This window comes from Peromyscus maniculatus, chromosome 3 (assembly GCF_049852395.1).
Source record: "Peromyscus maniculatus bairdii isolate BWxNUB_F1_BW_parent chromosome 3, HU_Pman_BW_mat_3.1, whole genome shotgun sequence".
Classification (NCBI taxonomy): domain Eukaryota; kingdom Metazoa; phylum Chordata; class Mammalia; order Rodentia; family Cricetidae; genus Peromyscus; species Peromyscus maniculatus.
In genome coordinates this window covers 25,557,363-25,573,276 of record NC_134854.1, presented here as the reverse complement: position 1 = coordinate 25,573,276, position 15,914 = coordinate 25,557,363, and the positions used below count along the sequence as shown (strand labels likewise).

Sequence of the window (15,914 nt, the reverse complement as noted above, 5' to 3'; positions counted from 1 at the left end):
CATTCCATGCAGTCCACATGTACTTGAACAGTAGGCACTTCAGCAAATGTCAACTGTCAAGGATGAATGTGATCAAGAATTGCCAGATATTTCAGCTGCACCAAACCATGAAAGAGATGAGATGATAAACAGACAAACTTGAAGAGATGCTTGTTACAGCAACTAGAGGTCTCTCAGAATCATCACTGTCATGAAAGTAAAGGGAAAAATTTGCACGTGCAAATTTTGTAGAGAATTAATTAGTATTGGTTTTAGAAAATAATTGAATTTAGGGCTGGAGAGACAGCTCAGCAGTTCAAAGTGCGTGTTGCTCTTCCAGAGGACCCGGATTTCCCAGTTTGTAGATTAAGTGGCTCATAACTGCCTGTAACTCCAGCGCCCAGCCACCTGACACCAACCTCTAGCTTATACTCACAAAAAAAAAGCAAAGAAAAGAAATTTCTTGAAAAATAGTTAAAATTAAACTACACTTACAAAGCTTCTTCAGAGTTTTGATTTTTAAAGTAAAAGCAAATTAGCTACTTGATTTAAGGAACAAAGTAAAAGGCTTGCCTAGAGATGCTATGAGAGGAAGAAGGGTCTACAAGTTAAATCTAAAGACACATTTGTGGAATAACCAGCTTTCTTTTCATTAAAGGTGCTGCATTTTGGGATGTTATACTTCTGAAGATTATTTTCTTGAAAAGGAAGGGATTTTTCTCCTTTTGGATATATTGGCAGTAAGTAATATCCACAGCACTCTAACACAAAAGATACATACGTCTATCCTAATCTTTTCCAAACCAAGTGCCAGAAAACAGTGTTTTGTGAATAAATGTGCCCCCCAAATAATGTGCAGCTATATTGAGGGTTTTTTGTTTGTTTGTTTGTTTGTTTGTTTGTTTGGGGTTTAGTTTTTTTTCAGACAGGGTCTCTCTATGTAGTTCTAGCTGTCCTGGAACTCACTGTGTAGATCAGGCTGGCCTTGAACTAACAGAGTTCCTCCTATCTCTACTTCCTGAGTGCTGGAATTAAAGACATGTGCCACCATGCCCAGCCAGATACATTGTTTTCTTTTCTCTTTTCTTTCTTTTCTTTTCTTTTCCTTACTTGTTTTTTTGAGACAGGGTTTCTCTGTAGCTTTGCCCCTTTCCTGGAACTCACTTTGTAGACCTGGCTGGCCTCAAACTCACAGAGATCCTGCCTCTGCCTCCCAAGTGCTGGGATTAAAGGCGTGTGCTACCACTGCCCGGCCAGATACATTGTTTTAAATAAAATCCCTCCTGGACATTACAGAAACACTAGCATATTAAGGATTCTGAACATTCCTCCAGTTAAGGAATCCGTTTATGGAGGTCAGTGTTCCCAGACACAGGTGAGCAGATTTTTTTTTTCCCATCTACTCTATCAACCTGCCAAGAAACAGTTTATGACAAGCTACCCTGTGTCCTGTATCAAACCCCTATCAACAAATCAATAACTTCCAGCTTTCCCCCAATATTAAAGTTATTGGCAACAGTAGAAAAAGATGACCCTTTTAAAGAACTGTTTGCAGTCCAGAGATATTATGAGGGCATGTGGTGTACCAGGAGTGAGCTAGGAGTTACCACCTAGCAGCTTTGGAGAACTCACCCCTCAGTTCTGTTGATTTGAATTAGGTGTGTAGTCAGTTTTATATGGGAGGAAAGTCATGACTTAGTTTCAGTGAAATTTTGAAAGCCTCATACAGAGTCATAGACATATCAGTATAATTACCACACTTTATATTTTATTAACAGAATAATAACCCTACTTTGATCTGGCAAGCATACCAAAATTATCTGTGTCCCTTCATGTCTTTTCAAGAGAATTTGTAAATTACTCTGTTCATAATGTTTTCATCTATAAAACAGAATAACAGCTGTCTCATCCCAGAATTAGGGCTAAATGAGTGACATATTGTGTGTGTGAAAGCTCTCAGTTATATGTACATGAATATGCTATGCATATGTGAATATAAATACATTGACTTAGATTGTGCCTGTATACATTATTGCAAGGTGTTTGCTATGATGGTGTTACTAAATTGTGCTTAGTGTAGATTTAGTCAATAAATGTAAGAATGCTGTTACCCCAACTTCGATCACTGACATTTGCTTCTTACTCCTGAAAGTGAAGTACAGGAATTAAAAACAAAAACAAACAAATAAACAAACAGAAAACACAAAACCCTCATTTGATTTAAGGTTCTTTCTGTTTTAATATAGTTCTGCTAAAATATTTATTCATTGTGCAATAATACTGCTAATAAGGGTTAAATATTATAGAGCACTTACTGTGTATCACAAAACCCATTGCAGGTAATACTGTCTTTCATAAAGGAAATTTGTATTAGTCAGGTTTCTCTAGAGAAACAGAACTTATAGAATGAATCTGTCTATCTATAAAGGGGATTTAGTAGAGTGGCTTACAGGCTGTGGTCCAGCTAATCCAACAATGGCCTTCTACCAATGGAAGAACCAAGAATCCAGTAGTTGTTCAGTCCATGAGGCTGGATGTCTCAGCTGGTCTTCATTGTACACCAGAATCCTGAAGAAGTAGGCTGTAATGCCTGTGAAGGAATGGACTTTCTAGCAAGAGTAAGCAGGCAAAGGGAGCAAGCTTCCTTCTGTATGTCCTTTATGTAGACTGCCAGCAGGTTTGGCCCAAATTAAAGAGGCATGATCCTACTGTCAAAAGATTTGGATTAAAAGTGTGTCTCTCCACCTCAAAGAACCAGATTAGAATTGGATCTTCCCATTTCCAATTTAATTAAGAAAAAATCTCTCACAGATGTGTCCAGTCATTTGGATTTTAGTTAATTCCAGATGTAGTCAAGTTGACAAGAATAGCAGTCACAAAAACTGACCACATTTGCAATTCAAACAAAAGATTATATGTTTTCTGGCTAGAGGAGTTATCAACAAAGAATATATTATATAGAAAATTTACTATGTGGAACCCATTGTTGTAGATGGGACTGTTTTATTAAGTTTGTTCTTTGACAATTTCTTGCATGTAATAATGTAACCTCTTTACTTTCATCTGTCACCCTCTCCTACCTCCTTTACATTCTGTCATCCTTCCCTCCTCCCTATAAATCTCTTTCCCATATTTGTGTCCTTTTGTTTTGTTTTGTGGCCCATTGGTTTTAACCAGAATTATCTATATGGCCACAGGTTTAGAACTGAATCTACTGAATCCTGGTAGAATCAAGATTGGTTACACAACAGAAGACAATGACTGTCCTTCCCAGAATCCATCAGTAACCAGGAGTTCAGCAGGGAAGGGTATCTTTGATCTATGATTGGTTGTTGACAGGCTCGGTTTTGTACAGGTCCAGTGCAGGCAAACACAGCTACTGAGAGGTCATGTTTGCAATGGCTGTGTCATGTTCTGAAGATAGTATTTTGCATCCCCTCTTCCTGTGTTCTACCTCTTAAGATCTCTCTGATTCCTTTTTCTTGATATTCCTTGAGCCTTAGAGGGAATGATATAAACATTCAGTTTAAAGATGAACATACAACTATCACTTATTCTTAGCACTTTAAGCAACTATGAATATCTGCATTCACCACTGTTGACTACAAAGAAAAGATTCTTGATTTAAGAATGAATAGCATTTGCCTATAGATATAAACATCAATATTTAGGATGTAGTTAAACACCATGTTACTTTAGCTAAACAACAGTGCTAAGTTACCCTAGGGCATATGATCTCAGCCATGATTTTTATCCAGATTTATAGTACCATGCAGGTATCGCCTGTTCAGAGTGCCTCAAATTCATTCTGTGCATTGTTGGTTGCCCCATAAAAGTTGTACCAGTATTACACTGGTAAACTCATCTTGCCTGGCAGGTTAGCATTGTGGTTTGTAGGGTTCATAGCTGGGTAAGACCATTGATGCCTTTTCTCCCAGGAGCCTGTGTAACAGCTTCTAGCACTATAAAAACTAGCCAGCAGGGTGGAAACTTCCAACTCATTCTAGCTTGATTTTTCTACATCTTGTGACCAAGCTGTATGGTATCTTAAGCAATAGAATCTTATCATCTGGTTCCTGTGAGCAATCAAAAAGAATTTCAGGAGTCTGTATTGTTTTGAGGATCCCTGGGGCCTTATGGCCAACAACTCATGAAGAGTGCTACACCTGGCACTGGGACTCCTGTTTAATAAATAGGGGTTTCTAGGAGCAGCATTACCCAGCCATTCAGATATCTCCATCCTAACTTTTTAAAAACATGGTTTAAATTTTTTTTGTATAATTTATTTTATGTACATGAGTGTTTTGTCTGCCCATTTTTATGTGCACCATCTGTGTGCCTATTGCCCATAGAGCTCTGAAGAGGGCATTAGATCCCCTGGAGATGGAGCCGTGGATGTCTGTGAGTTACCATGTTGGATGTTGGGAATCAAACCTGAGTCATCTGCAAGAACAATTGTTCTTAACCACTGAGCCATCTGGCCAGCCTCTTAACATGTTTTAGTTGACTTACAAAGTAGTAGGGGTCCATATGGCTTTTTCACACACCCTTCACTTTGGTTAGCCTTCCCTCTCTATCCCTTCATCACCTCTTTCTCTACCCCCATCTTTCCTATCTCCTGTCTATCTCAGGTATTCCCTGTCTCTTTCATGTCACCAGTGTTCTATAAGCCACCCTCTCCCTAAGGCACCTTTTCTAGTTTACCAGCTTCTACAGGTCCGAGTTAAATGTACACATCTGAAGTTTCAAAGGTAGTATTGGATGGGATTTTCTAAATTTAAATTTTGTATTTTGGTTAAAAAATATGTATGCTTGATAAAAGAAATGTTCTTGAATTCTGAAAATCTCTTGTATAGTTAATGATAGAGTACACATTTATGCATCAATTTAATTTTTTCATATTTGACTGTCACAGTTAAATCAGTTATTCTATTGATAACAAAGAGTATAGCTGATAATAATCATCTCAAAGCTTAATAAAACATGTAAATTGGAAAGATCCTGTACTTACAGTGAACTGTCACTGATAACCATGCTCCATTATATATATAAAATATTAATTATTATACGATATATAATAAATTATATTTTATATATATATTCTTTTCTTTTTTTTGAAAAGTGTCTTTCCATTTCCACCAAATGAATACATTTTTACTATGAAGTGTGTTTATGGCTACTTAAGAATTATATCAAATCTCTTTATTATTTTAAGTTTTAGTATTTGAGAATGCTCATGAATGACTTACTGGACATTGTCGCCGTCAGAGAGCTCAGAAGGAACTGGCTGATATCCAAGTGTCTCTTTCAGGAAGCCAGTCATTCTTAGTATTCATTACCATTCTTTGTCCTTTTCTGTTTCCTTGAAAGTTGAACCAAAAGAAATTCTGTAATCTGATACTTGGAATAATGGTTGAATTTTGTGATAATCCCAAAACCTCTGCTCATGTCAATGCTTGGCGAGGGAAGAAAGACCTAACTGCTGCTAGTCTTTTAATTAAACTGTGGAGAAAGGAGGAAAAGGAACTGGGAGTAAAACGTGATAAAAATGGCATGATTGTTGGTAAGTATGTTCCTAACTTTTGGTAGAAACAATTAGAGGTGTATCTCTAGAGTTTTAAAGAATATAGGAATATGAGGATACTTACCCCATTTTATGGGGTTCTTCCAACAAGATACTGAAGACTTTCTGTCATAAATTGTGAATAATTGGCATCCAAGAAGATAGTTCTGTCAGTAAAGTGTTTGCAGGACCGGAGTTCTACCTCAGAACTACAGAAAAAGCCAGACATAATCCTAGCTGTGGGAAGGCAGACCCATCTCCAGGGCTCACTGTCAAGCCTGCAGAACCGAGTATCCCAGGCCAGTAACAAGATCTGTCTCAAACACAAACAAAAAAGTGGACAGCAACCGAGGAACAACCATATAGATTGTCCTATGGCTCTCTCTCTCTCTCTCTCTCTCTCTCTCTCTCTCTCTCTCTCTCTCTCTCTCTCTCTCTCCCTCTTCCCTCTGTGTGTGTGTGTTGTTAATAAAATAAGAAATTGTGAATAATTAGAAGAAAAGTAATTTAGTAGTGGGTTCATTTTTTTTTTTTTTTCGAGACAGAGTTTCTCTGTGTAGCTTTGTGCCTTTCCTGGAACTCACTTGGTAGCCCAGGCTGGCCTCGAACTCACAGAGATCCACCTGGCTCTGCCTCCCGAGTGCTGGGATTAAAGGCGTGCGCCACCACTGCCCGGCATGGGTTCATTTTTATAGAATTTTTAAAACATGATAGTTGACTATATTCTTTACTTCCTAAATAAGTTTATTTGGATTTCTTGCTTTTATAACTAGGTTCAATAATGTTTTATTTAGCAACAAAACTTTATACATAAATAAAGTGTTTGACAACAATCATTATGATATTTTGTGTGCTGGTGTTTATGTATTTTCCTTTTTACACAAAAGAGATTGCTTTCTAGTAAAAATAAGTCAGATGTTCATCAATTTTAAGTGTCATATTCTAATGAGGTTGATGAAATCAGAGTGTGTAATTGACTTATAGACTCTGTTACTTCTTCTGAACCTTTCATAGTCAAATTGTCTTTTTAGCAAAACTGTTAGCAATATCTATTATTAAATAAAAATACTGCCACTTCAAATTATTTCTGTCTCTAATCCCTTTTTACTATCTGAGTTTTAAACTAAAACATCATGAGAAAGCTTTTCTCTTTATGGCATAATTTATAGAAACTAATCAGAATTGTTGTATCACTATTGATCTGACATTATCCCATCTCTAAATCTAAATGTGACAAATTTTTTACATTCAACTTTCACCTTTAGAGAAGCTATGACTATAGGCTAGAGAAAGGCCTCAGCAGTTAAGAACACTTGCTACTCATCCAGAGGACCTGAGTTTGAATCCTGTAGCCTGGTCAGATGGTTCACAACTACCTCTACCTCCAGTTCTGAAGGCCAGCTCCCTCTGGTGGCCTCTGCTGACACTCTCATACATGAAGCGTAAACACACCCAGGTATACACACATAAGTAAATCTTAAAAAAATAAATAAATAACACTATAGCTGTGGTTTTTTTTCTTTTGAGACAGAGTCACCCTATGTAGCCTGCTGTCCTGAGACTCTCTGTGTAGACCAGGCTAGCCTCAGACTCATAGACATTCACCTGCTTCTGCCTCTCAGATGATGGGATTAAAAGCATGCATCATTATTCCCAAATTAGCTGTAATTTTTTTTATCTTACATAAATAAGAAAAATCAAAGCTGTAAGTTGTGCCATAGAATGGGAAAAATATACTGATTATGCTTTCAAAGTAGTGGCCATGGCCTGGCAGTGTAGCAGGGAGGTCAGTGATAGAGTGCTTGCTTACCAGTCCTGGGGTGGATTCACAGAACTTAAAATAAAAGAAATAACAAGGCACTGTATTGTAGCGGGAATCTTAAAGAGTCTTATTAATAAAATAAAACCTGTGAGCCAGGTATTGGGGTGAAGCTGGAAGATCAGAGATACAGAACAAGCCACAGCTACCTCACCTCACTGGATCCTCAGCTGGTCTTGTTTCCTCAGACTGGAGGCCTCTGAGTCCTCATCCAGAATGGGTCTTAGCTGAACTGCTGCTCAAAAGCCTGAAGCTTAACTAGCTAAAAGCTTAACCAGCCAAATGCTTCTAGTTCTCGTGCCTTATATACCTTTCTGCTTTCTACCACCACTCCCTGGGATTAAAGTCTCACTTTCTGAGATTAAAGGCATAAGTCACCATGCTTGGCTGTATCCTTGAACACATGGATTTCTGCCTCTGGAATGCTAGGATTAAAGGCGTGTGCTATCACTGCCTATCTTAAGTATCTAGTGGCTGTTCTGTTCTCTGACCCCAGATAGGTTTATTAAGGTACACAATATTTTGGGGAACACAGTACCACCACACTATATTTTTGTTTTAAATTTTAAATATATCTTTATGTTGATCCATTTTATGTAGAGAATGAAATATCAAATATTGACTGTAGTTTTATCTCTTCCTTCTATGTTTCATGATACGCAATGACTAGATACAAAGAAACCTCTGTTTACTAGTTTTCAAGAAGAACAAAAGATCACACCCCTGCCCGCTAACTGCCCATCTGTTGCAGTTATGGATGTCGCTGAGAATATCAGAGCAAAAATTTATGCTGTGCTGGGAAAACTGGGTAAGAAACCCTGAAATTCACAAGGCTGTCTATGTGACGAGTATCCTTGCACTTGCTTCTGCCGCAGAGTCCACGTGACACTCATGAATAAAGTCCCTTTGTACAATAAATGCATGATCCCTCATGACCCCAGTGCCCAGGTTAAACTGTGTAATATATAAGAGAATAATTTTTTTTTTTGCTTTTATTTTTGTGAGACAGGATTTCTCTGTGTAGTTCTAGTGCCTATCTTGGATCTCGCTCTGTAGACCAGGCTGGCCTTGAACACACAGAGGCTCTGCCTTTCAAGTGCTGGGATTAAAAGGCGTGCACAACCCCTGCCCACCAAAAGAGTAATTTTTGAAAACTTAGAATTTGGGGATGTGGAGCCCAAAGAGAAGGGTTTTTTTTTTTTTTTTTTTTTTTTTTTGGCTTTCCAGGCAATTTCAGTGTGTAGCAGGACCGCAAACAGTTAATTCAGATATTTAGGCTTAAACATTAGCATTCTGAATTATCTCAATTTTTAAAGTCTTTTCTTTCTATTAAGAGAAAAATTCTCACTTGCTCTTTAGCTTCTGATAGTAAAACTCTCTATGACATTGGTCCAGAAAGAATGAATTCTTGCTAATGACTATGTAAGGATAACCTGCAGAAGGATTGGTTGTGGGAGTGTATGTTTGTATTTGTTTTTATAATAGAAATACAAATCTTGAAATCATTTGCTCCTATTAAAATAATTCTCTCTGAACAAACTTTGATAGATTTTGAAAACTTACCTGGCCTATCTGCTGAAGATTTTGTCACCCTCTGTATAATACATAGATACCTTGATTTTAAAGTAAGTACTGTTTTAATAACTTAAAATCTATTAGATCAAAAATAAGTTGGGAAATAAAAATGTACCCATAACTGGTACAATTGTTCACACAGTCTAGTATTCTTTTTCTATTTTTTATATGATTATGATATAAAACCCAAACCATTCTTTGCATTTCTTTTACAAGACAAGATTTTATGCAATGGACAGAGCCACAATGCCTCACAGATATACAACAGAGTAGTTGTATGTATAAGCTGACCAGTGGCTATGATAGCATGCACCTCACAGATATACAACAGAGTAGTTGTATGTATAAGCTGACCAGTGGCTGTAACCGCATGCACAAAGCCTACACAAGAGAAAACCAAAGTCCCAGCACGGAGCAGGGAGGTGGTCAGAGAATTCCACCCCTAGCTGAGGAACTATTGGCAACCGACAGCGGCTTGGAGAGGGAGGGTCTGTTTTCTTTGGGATACCCCCGCCCCGAGGTTACACATGCTCTGGTAGATGACCCTACTCTCATACATATACTGATAATACTAGGTGGATTCTGTGGGTTGGCTGTTTGTTCTGAAAGAGAACACATGGAACTGAGAGGGAATATCAGGAGAAGGTAATAGAGGGTGAGGAGAGGAATGGGGGTGGACTTGTAGATACATTATATGCATGTATGAAATTCTCAGTCAGCCCAACTGTTAGCATATAAGAGATGACTATTACAGAGTCATTCTGAAGGCTAATGGGATTTTTAAAACATTTACCATTTGGAAAGCAGTAGAGCCAAAGTTAAGCAAGGTATTGCTTATTAAAGTGTTACTACTTGCCAAAGTATTCTTTATCGTTTCTTTACATCATTAATCAAATCTCATATAAAAACAGCCAGGTTGCTTAGTTCTCCGCTAAGTGAACTGAGTAAATAAATGTTCTTGAAGTCTCAGGAAAATCTTCTGAAGTAAACATTTTATTTCAGCGTGTATTATATATTTGGATGTTGTGAATGAAGAAGTCTTTTTTCAAATGAAAGCAAAATCAGGTTGTATTTCTGTTTTAGATGATACAACTGTTTATTTATTTCAATATAATCTAATACCTTGCTTAATGGAGATGCTAGCATAATGAAAGTGTGGAGTTGAAAGCTTGAGATTCAGTTATATGCCTTTGCTCGTAGGTGAAGACCAACATCCCTTTTCTGGGAGTCACACGTCCCAGGCTCTCAGAAGACCCCCTCCCCGCCTGCCCCTTCCTCCCAATTCAGCATGACCTAGCCTACAGTAGAGAGCTGTAAGGAGTAATAGCATCAATACTTCAGAAAGCCAAGCTTGAAAAGCAGTTTCTGCAGCTATGAAAGGGAATTAACTATAAACCAGAATACTCAGATGTAACTGGTACCCATATCATTCTCAGCATATCTGACTTGTTCCCAAGAAGTAAATTAGGAAAAGCGTAAACATTAACAAAACCACTACATAAAGAATTATGTAAAAATTTTTCACTTACTTTTGTTAATTTAAAATTCTCAACTTAAACTTTGCCACAACAGATTGGAGAAATATGGAATGAAGTATGTGAAGAAATAAAATTGGAAAAGTTAAGACTAGTCACGTCAGATAAAATGTCTTTGGAATCTATTACAGCAGCAACAGAAAATATTGGAAAGATGGTTGCTTCCCTGCAAAGTGAGATGATTGAAAGCCAAGCACGCCAAGATGTGCAAAATGAACAAAGAGTATATGCAAAAGTAAGCCAAGGATACCCCTGAGCCTTTGAGGCACAAGTTGTTAATATCAGTGTATAAAGTAGATGAAGTTATCCATAAGACAGATTTGTCTTATTTGTGACTATTTCAACACTGAATTATTTTCCTTTATCTAATAGTTATTTTCAATGTCTTTGTGCAATTTTAAAAGAAACTGTGGAGTTAAGAATTTAAATCTAATCACTGTTTTCAGTGTTGGTTTTGCATCATAATTTAATTTCTTGTTTTCTTTTTCTGTGAATATATGTGGTATATGCTTGTTTACACACTTATGTGCATGAAAGTTTGTACATAATGTGGAAGCTAGAGGTAGATGTTCAGTCTTAATCACTCTCCACAAGGTTTTCTTTGAGCCCAGAATCCACCAGTTCAGCTGGATTGATGGCCAGAAAATCCCAGAGATCCTCCTGTCTCTTCCTCCCCATCACTGGGCTTACTGTCATAGGCCGCCATGCCAGGCTTTTTCTGTAGGTTCTAGGTCTGCATGCTCGAACAACAAGCCATTCACTGGCTGAGTTCTCTCCCCAGCCCTGTACGTTGATTCGATATGCTTATGTTTTACAAAGTAAAGAGATACTTGACACACTTGTATTCTTGGAAATGTCCAAAAGGGTTCTAAGAGTTGTAACCTGGTTAAATATATACTTTTCAGGGGAGCTTGAGAGATAGCTCAATGGTTAAGAGCAGCTGCTGCTGTTCCAGAGGACCTGGGTTCAGTTCCCGGTACTTACATGGCAGCTCACACTGTCCATAACTCCAATTCCAGGGGATCCAACACCCTCAAACAGACATGAATGCAGGCAAAACACCAATGCACATAAAATTAAAAAAAAAAACAAATATATACTTTTAATATATTCTGGCAGTTTGCCTGTAATAGAGATAAAGTTGTCTTTCATGCCTCATTCTGTCACAGACCTTTTCTGTCTTATCATCTATAAGCTTATCCATCCCTTAGCTTCATCCTCACCTCAATTCCAAAACACTTACGAGCATTGATTCTATACATGCCTACATAAACTGGTTTGACCTTACTAAACAGAGAAGTCAGCCAGGAAAATAGCAGCCTTCCCTAAAACTTTGCACAGGTGAGAAACTGCAACATAGTTTGTTAGTTAGTTAGTTTGTTTGACCACCTAAGAGGCATTTAAACAATGCCACCCATAGACAGAGAGATGTCACCAGAGATGTCACTTCGTCTTGGTTCTCTATAACTAGTTAAGCACCTACGGCTCCTTGAGATGATCTCCCAAGTGTTGTCTATGCCTGATCTTTCCACGTAGACTATTGAATGTTTGATTCTACAGCTTAGTACCTATGTCCATTCACCGGTGGAATGCCACTCCACAGCTAATTGCTTCAAAGTTTTGCTTGCACAAGGTTTTTACGACACAAGTGCTGCTATAAGCTGACTGATCTGCTCAGAACCAAGAAGAGATGGAACTTAGGCTGCCTCCTGACCACTAGTTCTTTTGAATTGCAGAACCTTTGCTGTTTTGACTGAATATTGATTGTCATACCTCTGCCCCCACTTTTTTTTAGCAGTTCTTAAGTAGCCCTAAAATATTGTACTTATAATGATATCATGTATATTTGTATGATACACACATACACACCGATGGCATGCGTCCTCTGATTAGACATTTGATGGGGAGCCTATTAAGAAGTGGAGTTGCTGCTTAGTAGTTGCCCTTCTAGAGTACAGCATCACAACAAACTAGCAGTCTCACAGAATTGCTTAGCTTGTTGCAGTCATAGATTAAAAGTAGTTTTGCCAATATAATTTTGGCTAAACTAGTGATCAGTGGCAACAGAATCTCTTTATCTTCACCTGTGACTTTCTCTTTAAATCCTGCATTTAGTATTCTCTGGACTATAATGTCTTCACAAACAGGAACTATGTTAAGTATCCAGTCTTGGCTGAGAATGCTTATTATTAAAATGTTTTCAGCAGTTTGCTTTACTTTTCATGGAAAGTAGTTCAAACTTTAACCACAAAATGAATAACCCTTTTCATTTTAAGACTTTTTTGGTTGGTTGGTTGTTTTTTGAGGCAAGGTTTCTATGTAGCTCTGATTGTCCTAGAACTCACTTTGTAGAGCAGGCTGGCTTAAAACTGAAATATTTCTGCCTACCTCTGTTTCCAGAGTGCTCAGAGTAAAGTCTTGTACCAATATTCCCCCAAAACACTTGTTTTTAAAATTAAGTTATATATTCTAATTTCCTTTTTAGTCAGCCTCAAATTTTCCTTTAGCAAAATGAGGCATTTCCTTTAAAATGGGGACTTCCAAGGCCTTTGGTGTGTTTCATAGAAACTGAAATTCCTAATTTTCTTATTTGTTTCAGATACAGGCCACACATAAGCAAAGAGAACTGGCTAACAAATCCTGGACAAACTTCTTGGCTAGAACATCAAATGCTAAAACATTAAAGGTAGGATCTTTAAAGCACTTCCTGTTACGCACAACAACCAGCCAGTCTTAGGGACAGAGTTATACACAGCAACCAGCCAGTCTTAGGGACAGAGTTATACACAACAACCAGCCAGTCTTAAGGACAGAGTTATACACAACAACCAGCCAGTCTTAAGGACGGAGTTATACACAACAACCAGCCAGTCGTAAGGACAGAGTTGTTTTTTTTTTCTTTTTTTTTTTTTTTGGTTTTGGTTTTTCAGTTTTTCGAGACAGGGTTTCTCTGTGTAGCTTTGCGCCTTTCCTGGAACTCACTCTGTAGCCCAGGCTGCCCTCGAACTCACAGAGATCCGCCTGCCTCTGCCTTCCGAGTGCTAGGATTAAAGGTGTGCGCCAACACCGCCGGCTCAACCAGCCAGTCTTAGGGACAGAATTATACACAACAACCAGCCAGTCTTAAGGACAGTGTTTTTTTTGAAGAATGAATGTTTATTTCCACTTTTCTAGTAATGTTCTGTAGGATACTACCACTGTTAGATCCTTGCCTGACTCTTAGACTGACAATTGAAAGCACATTTTACAAATGGAAAATAGCCAGGAGTAAGCCAGAGAGAGCTGTGTCCTGCTCCCCATCCTGAACCTTCTTACTGAAGGATCCCATTTCTGTAAGCAGCAGCATGGGGGATAGGAAAGCAAATGTACATCCATCATGCTTCTCTAGCAATTAATACTGTTTTCTTTATAATTTAAAAATCTCCAGAAAGCAAAAAGGCTCCAGGAAAAGGCTATAGAATCCTCTAAATACAGTGAACGACCACAAAATGCAATATTTCACCAAACAGTTATTAAAGGTCTTAACACAACGGTAAGAGTTTTTTCCCCCACATCTCTTTCTTAATAGATAAGAAGTTTGGGCTGCCAAGATGTTATTTCTATAGGAAATTTTGCTTTTTATATTTTGCTTTTTGTTGTTCAAATTTTCCATCATTAAGGCTGTCTCCAAGTTACTTCCCATCTTCCCCCAGTCCGCCAGTGCCAGGTTAGAGCAGACACAGCCCCCAGGTTTCCTAAGAAGTTGCTGCCAGCGCTGGTCAGTGCATTGGTTGTATCTTGCTTGTAGGATAAGCCACTTCCTTTGCCCGGAAGTAGACCTGTGACACATTCCAGTTTCTTAGTGATCTCTGTTGGGCAGTTTGTCCCTGGCCACAAAACTAATGAGTGATAGAAGAATTCAAGCCCACTTTCTTGTCACCAAAGTCCTTGTCTCTCTCTTATGTCAAACTGTTTCTGTTATACTTGGTGTCTTTTCCAGAGCAAACCATAGGTTATGTGGGCTTTTTGTTATCAAAAAGGCTTATAAGTAGACTATGAGATATATATGTGTCTTTTCCTCTTCCAGGTACCTTCAGGTCGGGTGGTGACGGTGGAAAGCACTCCTGCCCGGTTACTGGGGGGACCTCTTGCTGACACAGACATCGCTCTCAGAAAACTACCTATCCGAGGAGGAGCCCTGCAGCGGGTCAAGGCGAAGGCTCCGAATGAGCCAAAGAAGAGCGTCCCCACACAAAGTGCTCCAGAACCTTCTTAAAATATTCTACCTATAACTTTGTAGCTAAATGTATATTTATATTCAAATGTAAGGCAACATTTAGAATAACTATTTTAGTAAAATATTATAAAATTAAAGTCAGGATAATACCATTTATTTTTTATTAAAAAAAATCAACATATGTATCAGAAAAGTGGTCACCATTATCTTTGGAAAAAAACTGTTGGTCCCTTAACTGAAATTATAAAATTTGTTTATCAGTTAGGACTTTTGGCTAGATATCAATTACTTCAAATAGTCTACCCTGAGGGACATTTATATGGACTTTATGTCTCCCTTCCTGAGTACTGTAGATTGTAGGCATTGTTAAACCAAAGGGCTGACACTGGCTTTGTAGGGAATTCTTTCAGCAGCTCCAACTTATGATCTTCCAGTGGAGAAGAGTGAATGCATTTTTCTCAATTTGTGCAGCTCACTCTACATCTTGGAGCCATTGGTTGGTCACATGCCCACTCCGGAACACCTCACCTTGAAATCAGCCAGATCTGAGTACTCCTTGCTTGTGGAGCCATAAACAGTCCAAAATTATCTAACATACCTGGATGGAGTCGGGAATCAAAGTGCTATCATCAGATGGACACATGAACACCAGGAGCAGCAAATAATATGTTGGGGAAAATAGCAAATAAATGTATCTATTATAGAGGGCAGTGTCAGTCACAAGCTATACAGCAAAAATAAAAATGCGGATACAGATGGTTTTACTGTTAATATATAACTTTCAAAGTGGACCTGGAGAGATGGATCAATGGTTAAAAGCACTGGGTGCTCTTCCAGAGAAACCCAGGTTTAATTCCCAGTGCCCAGATGGCGGTTCACAACCATCTATAACCCAGTCCCACAGGACCTGATCCCTCTTCTAGTCCCGTCAAGTACCAGACACCCACGTGCACAGACATACATGCAGGCAAAACTCCCATATGCACAAAACAGATAAATAAAAATCTTAAGTAAATAAAAGTTTGAAGCTATTTCTAATGCTATTTCTCTAATGGGGAAGTGACAAGTAGTGTGTGGGGGAAGAGATAGGAGAACAAGATGAGATGTTGGTCATACAAACAGCACCAAATAATGCCTCATTTCTGCCTCAGACACAACCAGAATCCTCATGCAGCGTCCATAGCTAAGAGCAATGAGTCATCACAGCATTTGTAGACTATGAACTTC

At 38.3% G+C, this 15,914-nt stretch overlaps 1 protein-coding gene across 1 annotated transcript in view; it reads left to right on the top strand.

Annotated features, from left to right (window-relative positions):
* Cfap69 (cilia and flagella associated protein 69) overlaps nucleotides 1-15,707 on the top strand; it is a 69,839-nt gene extending 54,132 nt beyond the window's left edge. Inside the window, exons 16-24 of the mRNA XM_006987160.4 lie at nucleotides 638-719; nucleotides 5,350-5,542; nucleotides 8,032-8,169; nucleotides 8,910-8,986; nucleotides 10,509-10,706; nucleotides 13,071-13,157; nucleotides 13,899-14,003; nucleotides 14,538-14,774; nucleotides 15,159-15,707. Of these exons, the coding sequence (XP_006987222.1) occupies nucleotides 638-719; nucleotides 5,350-5,542; nucleotides 8,032-8,169; nucleotides 8,910-8,986; nucleotides 10,509-10,706; nucleotides 13,071-13,157; nucleotides 13,899-14,003; nucleotides 14,538-14,726 (1,069 nt within the window). The 3' untranslated portion in view covers nucleotides 14,727-14,774; nucleotides 15,159-15,707. The remainder of the gene's footprint in view (nucleotides 1-637; nucleotides 720-5,349; nucleotides 5,543-8,031; nucleotides 8,170-8,909; nucleotides 8,987-10,508; nucleotides 10,707-13,070; nucleotides 13,158-13,898; nucleotides 14,004-14,537; nucleotides 14,775-15,158) is intronic.
* The last annotated feature ends 207 nt before the right edge of the window (nucleotides 15,708-15,914 follow it).